This window comes from Oryctolagus cuniculus, chromosome 8 (assembly GCF_964237555.1).
Source record: "Oryctolagus cuniculus chromosome 8, mOryCun1.1, whole genome shotgun sequence".
NCBI lineage: Eukaryota > Metazoa > Chordata > Mammalia > Lagomorpha > Leporidae > Oryctolagus > Oryctolagus cuniculus.
Genome location: NC_091439.1, coordinates 56235975 through 56249158, shown reverse-complemented (window position 1 = coordinate 56249158; position 13184 = coordinate 56235975). Strand labels below are relative to the sequence as shown.

Genomic DNA, 13184 nt, shown 5'->3' with positions numbered 1-13184 from the left:
AGGGAGAACTCCACTTTATGCTGCCTGAGTCTCTTCTGAGTTCCCTCATGTAGCAAAGAAAATGCCACAAACATTCATACATGTCATTCCTGCCCGGTTTTGTCCTATAGGGACCAGCTCTGGCCCATCTTGTGCTCATCCGGGAGGCTGCCATCTTTCCTCACCTGGCTCTGATGCTGTGCACCTCAACAGATACAACCAGTCCTTATCTTAACAGGGAAAATCCACATTCTTTTGTGTACTCTCTCTTTTTATTCCAGGAAGATATTTCTCGTGTAAATCTGTTAAGGCTAAAACAGGCATTCCTCATACTTTGTTAATAAGCCCGACAGATCATTATGTGAAAACGAAATTTCTCAAGAAAGTAACAATTTTTCATGATGTGACTGAGTTTCAGTCCCCCTTAGGCCACACATAGTTTCCATTTACCAGGATTATAGTTAGTTTCACTTGACCTACGGAAATGAGGACTGTTTTGTGGGAACAGACCATGAACATATTTTTCTAACTCTTGGAAATCATCCCTGGCTTATTTCTGGTGAATGCAATACACATTGAGGCAAAGACTACAATGGTTTAAAAATGAAAGAATGTAGTTTGATGTAATTTTGCCCCTTCTTTGATTCACGAGTCTGTCATGGGTAAAGTTCCATCATCAGAGTTGCACCTTTTTATGTCTTACGGGATAGATAAAAAGTGAACCATAGGCCTGACTGTATCTGAAACATATTTCTCTGTATGGCAGCATATAGGGTTTGCTTTTAGGGCCCTCTCTAGGGTTGCCAAGTAGGAGAGTGTAAGCTGGTTTTCATTACAGGATATTTCTGCCGACAACATTCAGGGTGGATCCTTTTGGAATGAGGCACTTAGGGTTCTATATGACAGCTGTACTTGCCTTTGAAATCTAGGGGGTGCTGGGAACAGTAACAATGCTTGATTTACAAGTATATCCTAAAATTGTGGTGAGGGGTAGGGAGGTTAATGAGTTCTCTCTCTCCTTTTCAGAATTCCTTGATTTCCTATAACCAGCAGGCTAAAGCATCGAATCAATATGGGAGGAATTTGGGAACAAGTGGAGCAACTAACATATTCCCTCAACCTGTTGACTCACTGAAGACTTTCCGAAATAAACTTCCCATTGCTTTGTTTAATATGGAATTTTCATTAGAAGTATTAGTAATGGGTGAATTAAGTTTATACAGTTCTCTGTTAGGCAAAATATCTGGTCACATAAGTAATAGAGTTACCTCACATTTCTTTTTTAGGATTTGTATTTTTTTTTAATCTGAGAATCAGAGAGGGAGGGAGAATGAGGGAGAGTAATAGACCCTCATCTACTAGTTGATTCTCCTAATGCCCATGATAGGCAGAGCTGAGCTTGGCCAAGTCTAGGAGATGGAAACTCAATCCAAGTCTCCCACATGGATAGATGAAGAACAACTACCTGAGCCTTCAAGGCTGCTTAGGTCTATACCAGCAGGAAGCTGGAGTTAGGAGTTGCAGGCAAACAATGACCTAGGCAATCCAACACTGGATGTGGGTGTCCCAACGGGAGTTTCAACTGATAGGCAAATGCCTACCCAACCCCTCATTTCTTTCAACATAATGGACTAAACATATGTGACAAAAATTTCAGGAAGAAAGGAAGGAAAGAATACTCCACTTACTTTGGTTCCTGGTAACCCTGGTAAGCCTGGTTCCCCCTGAGGACCAATGAAACCTGGTTCTCCCTTTAAAAAGATGGGCATAAAAGATCATTACGCATTTGACAGTAAACAAATAAAGCTAAACTCGATTTCTTCTTTTATGGGGATTTAACTTCCTTGATCATATACAGCTTTCTTGCTGAGATCATAGCACTATTTTACAGTTATACTGCAATCTCATGAAAGGAAAAATCTCTCTCCTTACCATATCTCCAAAATCTTATCTACCCTACCTGGAGGAAACCCAATTGTGGCTTAATTTAAATGTGTGCATATATTATCAAAAATAATATAAAAAATTTGGTGTTGGTCCCTAAATCCTGGCACAGATTTCCTAAAACCTTTGGAATTTTCTGAGCCATAGGAGTGATAAAGAGCACCTTTTGTTACTCACAATCAGTCCATTTCAACCATATCTGAGCTTATACAAATGAGGTGTAAGCCTAGATATTTAGGAGATGCCTAGATAGTGTCAAGTTGTCAGAGCAAGCAACCATGTGATAAGGGATTTGGACATTCTGCCCCACCTGACCTCCAGGGAGTGGAAAGGGGCTGGAGACTGCATTCAATCACTAATGGCCAGTGGTTCAATCTATCATATCCATGTAATGGGACCTCCAAAAATCCCTGAACAAGTGGAGAGCTTCTTAGTTGATAAACACAAGTCTATGTGCTGGGAGAGTGGAATAGTTCAACTCCACAGGGACGGAGGTCCTTGTGCTCAGGCCTCTCTCAGACCTTACCCTGCATAGCTCTTCATGTGGCTTTTCATCCTTGTCCTTTACAGAAACCGTCATTGTAAGCAAAGCGTTTTCCTGAGTTCTGGGAGTCATTCTAGGAAATGACTAAATCTGATAGGTGGGGTTGAGAGAGCCCCTGAATTTGCAGTCAAGCTAGACAGTAGTACCTGCGAGGTGGTACTTGATAACTGCAACTGGTGACTGCAATGAGGGTAGTGTTGTGAGACTGAGCCCTTCAACCCATGCATCTAGCACTTACAAGGGTAGCTACAGTCATGACAGGATTGAGTTGTAGGATAACAAGTTCTTGTCAGAACCAGGGAGTTGTAGGACTGGTACTGGAAAAGATGCCATGTATTTGGTGTCAGAAAATACCTGAGACTGTGTTTATGTTATCTTGAATATGTATAAGGTGTTTTTTTCTTTTCTTTTTTAAAACTATTTGAACTCAAATATAAGAGTCTAACTACACAAAATCTGTGATGGAATTTTAAAGCTAACTCCAGAATGGCTCTGTTTCCACATTTCTTCCCCCCTTCCTTTGGATTATTTCTGGAGCAGCTGTTCACATTGTTTGATACCTTTAGTTTTTCCTAAGACAGCAAATATTTCAGCCTTTCTTTTTATAATACTTGGTATTGATCAGGAAGGTATAGAAAGGATGCTTTACAAGATGTGTTAAAATGTCATCAAATATTTTCAAACACGGACACTTTCAAAATATACCATATAAAACCTTGAGTATTGGGTGGAGAACAAAAAGATGTTACCACCATAAAACATAATATTGATATAGACTCAAATAGATTTATCTGCAATTTTGGTGTTCATGATTCAAATTTAAGAGGAAAAATGTTCAAGTCAGGGAATTAATGCTTCAGATTTACTGCTTGTGAACTCTCTATAACTCCCTACTGCACCTGTCATTATACCTAATGAAAAGGAGCGTCTGAACAAATAATTTGGGGTGGATCTTTAATGGTCTACAATGGAAATCTGAACTATATTCAGAGAAATCAATGATAACCATTCTACTCCTAGTAAAAGAGCTGAACTTATTTCATAACAAAAAATTACAATACATTTATTCAACAATGTATTTCCCCCAGTGAAATGATAGATACAAACATACTCTAGTTATACTTTCAAGAGAAATGTATTAAACTAAATGTGTATCATTAGTAATGACTTACTGTTATGAAAACATAATGCAAATTAATAGCTTGGAACTGTATAGATAGACAAAAACTCTTATATATCTTCAAGTAGAAATAAAATGACCTCATTGTTTAGCAAATCAATATGAAGCATACTAATAAAAGAGAAGAAACAAAGAGTAGATGCTGCAACAACACATTTCTTATTGAGGTTAGTATTTAGTTTAAAAACAATGAAGCATGCAGTTGCATAATTCATGAACAAATACAAATAAGAGTTTGTGGTTTTTTTCTCTCTCTCTTTTTTTAAATGACACCTATTAAATTCCCCTTAGTAAGCCTTTAGAAAATTCCCTTAAACAGAATGATTGGGGAAAATTTTTTGTTTCAAGATGAAAGTCAGATATATGTTTGACAGTGTCAACCATTTCAGCACTATTAATATTGGCTAATTTTAAAAGCTTTGAGAAGGATTAGTTACACCTGATCACACCAGTCTCAGAAAGCATCTACCATATATTTGTTAATTCTGCCACACTTACTACCATTTATTCAAGGAGAAAAATAGCATCCTTAGCATTAGAATCACAATTTTATGGTTATTTACCGCCAGAACTCTTGATCACGTCAGGGACACTATTTCTATCCTCTCAGTATCGTGGCAGGATGGAGAGGAGATGATTGCCCTCTTTGCTCTCTCAGGCTTGTTGGAATAATAAGACGCAAACATGTCTGCTGAGGGCCTTAAGCTACATGGGCTGTTTCTTACCTTCCCAAGCGCATACAAGAGGTTCTCAAAAGGACCTGTGAGGACTGCTGGGGATCCCTGCACCTTTCCAGGGAGTCCTTAAATTCAAACTATTTCCCTATTAGCACAAAGACATTATTTGCCTGTTCACTTTCATTCCCATATGAATACACAGAGTACCAAAAGTACAAAAAAAAAAAAAAATCCCAAACTGTATGATTTCAGATTCCACCTTGCCCTTAACCTCTGAGGACTATCGCTTGTAGAGTAATAGGTACCAAAGGATGTCAACCATTGTCTGAATGGGCTATCGGAATAATCTTCCCTTGTTCAATTACATCTCTGTATGAAGCTGGTTGTTCTTCCTACATTTCAACCAGAACAACAAATTGCAACAGAGTGAATGCGGCAGCAGATAGGAGGACCCAGCTGCTTTCCATTAAACCAGACATTAAAGAGATTTAGGGGAAAAATAGAACAATGTTGCTCTTCTTGCTAAATTCAGAACACATTTAAAACTTTTTTCAGTTTTAATTTCTAGTACAGAAATATCAATAGATATAACATCTAAACAAAAGTCCTTTCAATTTTTAAGAGTACAAAGGGGTTCTGAGACCAAAATGCTTGAGAACTGCTGGTAAAAAAAAATGAAGAATTGAGTTAAAGCCCAATTTTATAAGCTAATGTATGAAGGTACTGAATAATGGAAGATTCTTGCAGTGTCAAAGTGTGGTTTAGTTAAGACTTATAATAAGAAAATGTAAGCAAACCTCTTAGTGCTCTCCTTAGAATAAAGTGTTGATTAAATACTATATTTCCCTTTTATCTTCTAGTCTGAAAAATGTTAGCTATCATTCTTATTATTAAGATTTTATATTATGTGTGAGGTAGAGTTACTGAGAGAGGGAGAGACACTGGCTCACTCCAACAGCTGGAGCTGTGCTGATATGAAGCCAGGAGCCAGGAGTTTCTGCCAGGTCTCCCACACAGGTGCAGGGATCCAAGCACTTGGGCTACCCTCTACTGCTTTCCCAGGCCATAGCAGAAAAGGAGCATCTGGGACTTGAACTGGCACCCATATGGGATGCCAGTGCCACAGCTGGAGGCTTAGCCTACTACAGCACAGTGCCTGCCCCAGCTATCATTATTATTAGTAGTAACAGTATTACAATATCTCTGTACCCTAACTGGTAATATACAAAATGACATCCTGTCACCCTCAACCTGCCTGTGGTTAAGTCCTTGTAATGCTAAATTCTTCCTGTGATATATCATTATTTTACAAGACAATATCCATCTGCCAAAACATTTTCTTGGCAAATGGGTTTAAAGAGGGTTGAAACCAGAATTGCATAAGGTAGAGAAATGACAGTGTAAGAGTTTTCTTCCTATAGGGAAGGGAAAGAAAATGGTCAGAATTATTGAATTTCCCTAAATAAATGTAATCCTTTAATAAAAATTCTTGCCTCACTGAGAAAAATGAATGTTTAGTTTAAAAGTCTTAGAATCTCCCAAAATGTCTAAGAGAAGGACAGCATCAATCTATGGCTATATAAATACTTTCCTGTAATAAAAAATAAGCAAGTGGCTATTCTACTATGCTCATGATGCTTATTAGCTGGGATAGAGGAAAGAGACCAAATCAGTGGAGGAAGGTATAGGTCAGCAGCTGGAATATGATTCAAAGACAAAACACTTTGGGGATATTACCTTTGGATGCAGAATACACAAAAACGAGATCATGTAAGTTTCCAGGTTAACAAACAGGAGAAATAATGATACTGGGAAGTTTGATTGTCATAACTGTTTTATATAATCTCATATAAAAGGCTCATATAAAAGGCTGCTAAATTAAAAATTATTCACACGTATATGTTTGAGTGGAAAAAGTGAGAGTAGAAAGAGATGCAATAGAAGAAATTGGAATTTTAATGGAATTAAGTTCTTACACTACTTTTATTGAAGACAGAAATAAATCCAGAGAGTTTGTCCCTTTTAGATTTTTTACTAGGTTGTTACCTAAATTAGAATATCCAAATTATAATTTAATGAACACAGGGAGAGAGAGCTAAAAAGATAAGAGGGTGAGGAAGAATGAAGACTAACATCTTCAACTGAAAGATTCCTGCTCCTTTCCCTGTTACCACAACAATCAAGTCCAGATTTTGTGCTATTCTGCTTTTGCTTTTTTTTTTTTTTTTTCCACTGGTGCTGGAAATGCTCACCTACATGTACTCTCGGGACAACAAGATATAAACTATGTATTATCTAACTCTTAAAATAAGGACGAGTTATGCTTTATCCCAAACCTGGGGACAACACATATGCCATACTCTATCAGAACCATTAGCACAATTTAAAATTTTAATCTCTAAAACATAATTAATAGCAGGCACCATATTCTGTTTCTTAAGCCACATGTTAAGTAGTGATTAAATGGTTGTCAAAGAAACAGAAATCTCAGCTCTGCTGGTGTTATTGTAATATAAGACTAATGCAGCATCAAATTCTAAAATTTGGTCTAATTTTCTGGTCTCGTCTTGGATATTGCATTTGATTTCTTCCTGAATTGTTTCATGAATTTTTGAACCTTTGGTTATTCTTACCATAAATTAGTTAGCTCACCATCAAGGAGTTAAAATAAACATTTCAATACCATCATGCTATCACCTTCCCTTGTGTTAGCTAGTAGAAAAGATGAAAAATAGAACAGCTATGCATTTGGCAACTAAACTGGTGATCAGGTGGTACAGAAGGAATACTATTAATTCAAGATAAAGCACAATACAGGCCCAGTAGCAAACTGTTGGGAGCAGTGGCAAGCAGACCCCTCTGTAAATCTCTTACATGAATCTACTTTGAACAAAAGCTTTAAACAAGGCATGAAAACATGCAGAACCAAGTCTAAAGAGAATAATGATAGCTGAAATCAGAGGTGTATCTTCCACAAACCAAATGTAGATAGACTGAAGCTCTCACAGTAATCTTTCCAACAGGAGCTAACGATTTGGGCAGTTACAACTCTGACCTTGTAGTATTAAGCTCAATGGATATACACCACAGTAACTAATAGGTACTGTTAGGAAAAATCATCTTTTTTCTCCCAAGATTTATTTATTAATTTGAAAGTCAGAGTTACACACAGAGAGAAGGAGAGGCAGAGTGAGAATGAGAGTGAGAGAGAGAGAGAGAGAGAGAGAGAGGTCTTCCATCTGCTGGTTCACTCCCCAATTGGCCGCAATGGCCAGAGGTGCACTGATCCGAAGCTAGGAGCCAGGAGCTTCTGGGTCTCCCACACAGGTGCAGGGGCCCAAGGACTTGGGCCATCTTTTACTGCTTTCCCAGGCCAAAGCAGAGAGCTGGTTTGGAAGTAGAGTAGTTGGGACTCGAACCGGTGATACGGGATGTCAGCACTACAGGCGGCGGCTTTACCCGCTACACCACAGCACCGGCCTCAGAAAAATCATCCTGTTTTTGCACTAACAGATAGTTGCACTGTTGACTAGGGAGCTAGTATTATGGTTTTCTCTGTCCTTTCTTTCAAAAATTGATAACATGTACACCCAGAAATGAAGTAAACTACATGAAGATTTATCAATAGGAAGGCAGTTCCCATTCATTTTACATAAAAGGAAGATAACTCAAAAATAAGATTTTTGACTGAAGCCCTTTTCCTCAACTCATTTACTATTGCTTCAAACATACCTAAGGGGGTCAGTGCTATGGTGTAGCAGGTTAAAGCTCTGTCCTGTAGTGCCGGCATCCCATAAGGTCAATGATTCGTGTCCCGGCTGCTCCACTTCCAACCCAGCTCCCTGCTAGTATGCCTGGGAAAGTAGCAGAAGATGGCCCAAGTGATTGGGCCCCATACGCATGTGGGAGACCTGGAAGAAGATCCTGCATTCAGCCTGACCCAGCCCCAGTTGTTGCGACCATTTGGGCAGTGAACCAGCCGATGGAAGATCTCTCTCCTGCTCTCTTCTCTCTCAAATAACTCTGCCTTTCAAATAAACAATAATAAAACAAAACCTAAGTAGCCTATTTGAATAGTACCTTAAATTCTACATCCTCTTGCTAAATAACAAAGGGCAAACAAGGGCCGCACAAACAACTACTGCCTTACCTAGTACAACAGCACCAAGAATGGCCTTTCATGTTACAGAAAGGAAAGACAAGGTGGGGCAATTCCTTAGGAAAACAATTTATCTGAAATCTGAGAGGCCACCAAAGGTCTCACAAACCCAGAATTCTGTAAAAACAGCTTACTGATTTTCTTCAAATCCATTTAATAATAGGGAGAAAGTGTTTCAGGTTGCCTTATTTTATCTTCTAAATGGTCACTGGGACAGTCCACCTAACACCTTTTTGTCAAATTTACATAAAGGATGTCCTTCATAAACATGGGGAGAGTCGGCATTACTTAGATGGGATTATTCATCCAGGTAAGAAGGGAAAGAACAGGTTCATTCATACAGAAGTGGTTCATCAGATGTTTCCATATAAACTTCTAGAACTTACCATCTGTTAAATGGAATGGTGGCCTGAAAGTCCTAACTGATTAGCTCTTGCTCATGGAAAAAATCTCACTTTTCATTTATTTTTATAAGTCATTATCAATTAAAGGAGTAAAGATTATTATTTTTTTAACCTGTCTAAAAACCTTCTACCATACCAGTTTGCACTAAGTCAGATTTTCCGTGATATTTATTACCCCCAAGCAGATCGAATTTTCATTGCCCAAAAAATAGTACAACAGGACTTGGAAACTATGTGCTGATCTGCTTGGGTGCTAAAAGCATCACCAATAATTTTGATTAATGTGTCTTGACACTGAATGCATTAGCCATACAATATTCTTCTTGCTTAAAGGCTAATTAGAATTCAAGTCAGCATGATACCTGCTTTTGAGGATTACAGCAAGAACATTTGTTGTAATAAGAACCTCTAGGCAGCCGGTTTTGGTAATGATTGATTTATAAAATTATTGAGGGAAAGAAGAATGAGAAAGTAGAGTCTGCCCCCAAAACACTTATTTCCCTTAAGGTTCAAATCTGAGTATAAATTAAAACATCTTAGTGGCTCTGCTGAAAATGAACTACAATAACAGGTTTATTAAAAATCCAGAAAACATACCTTTCTGATTTTTTTTCTGAATAGAATTACATCATGAAAGTACGGTTGGTGTATTTATCAGGGGTTTCATTATGGCTGCTAAAAATCTCTGATTTCTGGGTGTATGCATTTCCTAACTGGACCCTTAAATTACTCAATTTCTCAGGTGGACTTTGGGCAAGCAGGAAATAATTATGAGTAACAATAACACAATGTTACCCTTTTAAACAATTTTTATTTTTTTAAGGAATTCATTTTACATATTACTTCCCAAAGTTTTCCTTTGCCATTTTTAAAATGTGTTTTGATGTTTCTGAGGAAGGAACCTCATCACAAGTGGATTTGGAAGATAAGTTTGTTAGATTACTGAGCACTATACTTAATCTGAAAAATGCCAAAGTAAATGCTTTTGCCAGCTGTAAAAGTTAGTCTTTATATGAAATCATGTCAAGGATGATTTCATCTGACGAGGTATAAAGAGTAGTTGTGGTTTCATACTTCCCCAGTCCTTAAAGTCACGATGTGAACGTCAAAATTTAAGTAATGAGGAAACTAGCGTAAAACCATCAAGTTTTGTAGGAAGATACACTGTAGAAACTTCTTTGTCACCTAAATGACTTGTGTTTTCTGTGATTATATATAATTTATATTATATCTGCTTGCCCTTAATTTTTTTCTAATTTGCTTGTTGAATGAAATGAGATAAATTGGCGATATATGTTGAAAGAAGAAAAGCAAGTATTAAAAACTATATTCATGGAAAAAGACTTAGGTTAGGCAGCACTGATGGCTTTTGTGGTATGTATCAAGTTTTGCTTTTCCTGTGATAGTGTCAGGAGAACTTTAACAGTGCTGTCCTGTGCCCAGAACACTGAGCTCCTCCTTCCTTTGTTCATGGATACATCTGTGTGATAGGGAAAAAGCAGGTGAGGAGAGCTTACTGGTCTTAGAGGTAATATTCACCCATGGCTATAAAGGAGTTTTCAGAATTCACATCTACTAACCTATGGAGCATTAATAATAGCTTCATATTCTATACATTAAATTACGCACATGAGGAAAGACAAAAACAGCAGATGCATAACCAATGCTCCTATCCCGAGCTTCCTCAAAAGAAAGAAATGTCAACAGCCAAAATTTTTACAGCAATTGCTATATGCTTAGCAGTATTTAAAAATTTTTTAAAATGTGAGAGGCAAAGAGAAAGAGAGAGAGTGTGTGTGTATGCACTAGTACACTATCATCTGTTGGACCCTCCAAATACTCACAATGGCTTAAAATGGATTGGGCTAAAGCTGGGAGCTGGGAACTCAATCTATGTCTCTCATGTGGGTACCAGAAATCAATCAACCTGAGCTGCCTTTTAGGGTCTGCATTAGCAGGAAGCTGGAGGCAGGAGCCATATGAGTATAAAACCCAGGTACTCTGATATGGAATGTAGGCATCTCACCCACCAAGTTAGAGCTCACCCTGCTTGGCAATATTTTAAGAGCTGTACTTATATTAACTCATTGAGTTATAACAACAACTCCATGTTATGTTTGATGACTATTCTCACCTTTGGAGGAAACTGAAGCAGAGAGAGATTTGGAACTTACCCCAAATCACACCACTGGTAAGGCAGAATACCAGGACCTGCACTCTGGCAGTTCATCTAAAGTTACTAGTCTAGAATGCGTAATTCCTATAGTAAGGTAACTATAAAAAGGAGCAAGAAATATATTTACACTTTTCAAGATAAATGCAGAAAGCAAGATTTTAAAAAACCATAACTTAGAATCTTACCTTTTATGTGGTATCAGGAAAGCTAGTTACTATAAGAATGATTTTTTACTCATTAAAATATTTGAAGACTTATTTAATAAAATTCATTTTCTGAGCTCAAACCTTATTCCAGAAGATCAATGTCTGCATGGTACATTGTACATAATTTAATTTTCCCAGTTGAACATCTTGACACTCTATGAACCATGAATGCATGAAATAGAAATTCCAAATGCCTTCCACATGGTGAGGGGAACCTCAAATATTTGTGCAGGAAGCTTATGAGTAGTCTGAAATTAAGTTATGCCTGTTCTTAGTGACTTTTATTATGTATGCGTAAGGTATTAGCACTTTGCTCTGAGTGGGAGCCTGAGGTGATGGATAGATGAGTCTGCTGCCTGTATTTAGGCACTTTGCTCACTTCCTGAGAGCTGTGTGGAAGGCATGTGGATGCTCATTAAGTTCCCAGCCATTCCCCGAGAGCAACAGGTGGCAAATCAAAGCTTCCCTGGTATGTCATGGCTGGTTTCCTCAACGTCTTGGACATAACGGATGGTATTTGCATGCTCTCTGTAGTCCCAGCAGATAAGGAGGAGATGAATAGCAGCAGGAAGTACTTTCAAAGCATAAATAAACACACAAGTCCAGGAAGATTATGACTAATGTTCCCGCTACCACACATTCTAAATCCATATCTTTTAAACACTATTACTTGTTTGGTCCACGACCTCATGTGGTTGGCCACCCAACAGAAGGTAAATTAAGAAAGGATGAAAATCCGAAGTTCTCAAGTTAATGAAGCTGTATAATAAATTATAAATGGTTAACTACATATAAATATCCAATGAACTCTAAGGACCATATGTGTCCCCTAAATTGTTTCTTTTTCAAAATTGCTTTTTCATACTGTCCACTTACTACACTAAAAGGAGAGCAGATCTCTCACATCCTGAGTTAGAGAAGATAAAATTTGTTAAACTACAAAGTAGAAACTATGATTTAAATTAAATACTGGATGGTTGGCCATTATGTAGAAAAGTACCTCTAGTGGTAAATAATAAAAATGACTTTTATCAGCTGATAATTTCTTCATGTATGGAAAAATAAGAGAAAATAGCAGGGCTGCATGACCTGGACAAAGTATCTCTGTCAGTTTCCTATGACCTAAGAAATAAAGGTGACTGAAAGTGGCAAATCACCAATGCCCTTTCCAATCTGCAAAAGTTCAAAACACTCAGCTTAGTCAACAAATGACTAAGGAAATGCCAAGGGAGCAGTGGGATGTTTTTCATGATGAGTAATATAAAATTAGAATAAAAGAATGATAATAGTAGTAATTTAAATCATGTATGTATATATATATATATGTACAGATGCATATATTTTTTTAGAGGGAGAAAACCAATTCCTTCATTCTCGTGAGTGCTTTTTCTCTCACCAAGAAAGTGTCCCCAGCTCAGGAACAGGGACAACTGGATTCCAGAGCATGGAGATTCTTGTCAGATGAGCGAGTGCTAGTAACACAGCTCTGCTCACCTGCATGCACTGACTGCAGGAAACTCAGTCCCAATCCTGCCACATGTCCTATCCCCTATTTATAATGCTACCAGTTTCTCTTTTTTATAATTTTAAACATACATGCTTATGGGGTATATTGTGACACTTCAATCAAACCAGAGTAATTAATACTTCCTTCCTCTTGTCATTAACTTAGGACTTTGAACGTCTCTTATCTATTTGCTCAGAGAACATGTGGTAGTTATGGTAAACTATTATCACCCCACTGTGCTGAGGAGCCAAATGAGCCTATTTCTCCTATGTAATTGTGTTTTGGTACCTATTATCCAATCTCCCTCCATTCCCTTTGGTTGTTTTCAAACACTGAATATTGTTTTCTTAAATTCATTTTTTAAAAATTCATTTTAAAAATGAATCATTTATTAAAAATGTATCTTTT

At 37.6% G+C, this 13184-nt stretch overlaps 1 protein-coding gene across 3 annotated transcripts in view; it reads right to left on the bottom strand.

Annotated features, from left to right (window-relative positions):
- COL25A1 (collagen type XXV alpha 1 chain) overlaps window positions 1–13184 on the bottom strand; it is a 530060-nt gene that overhangs the window by 57936 nt on the left and 458940 nt on the right. For all 3 annotated transcript variants that reach the window (XM_070047775.1, XM_070047774.1, XM_017347366.3), the window contains exon 19: window positions 1668–1730. In XM_070047775.1, the coding sequence (XP_069903876.1) occupies window positions 1668–1730 (63 nt within the window). The remainder of the gene's footprint in view (window positions 1–1667; window positions 1731–13184) is intronic.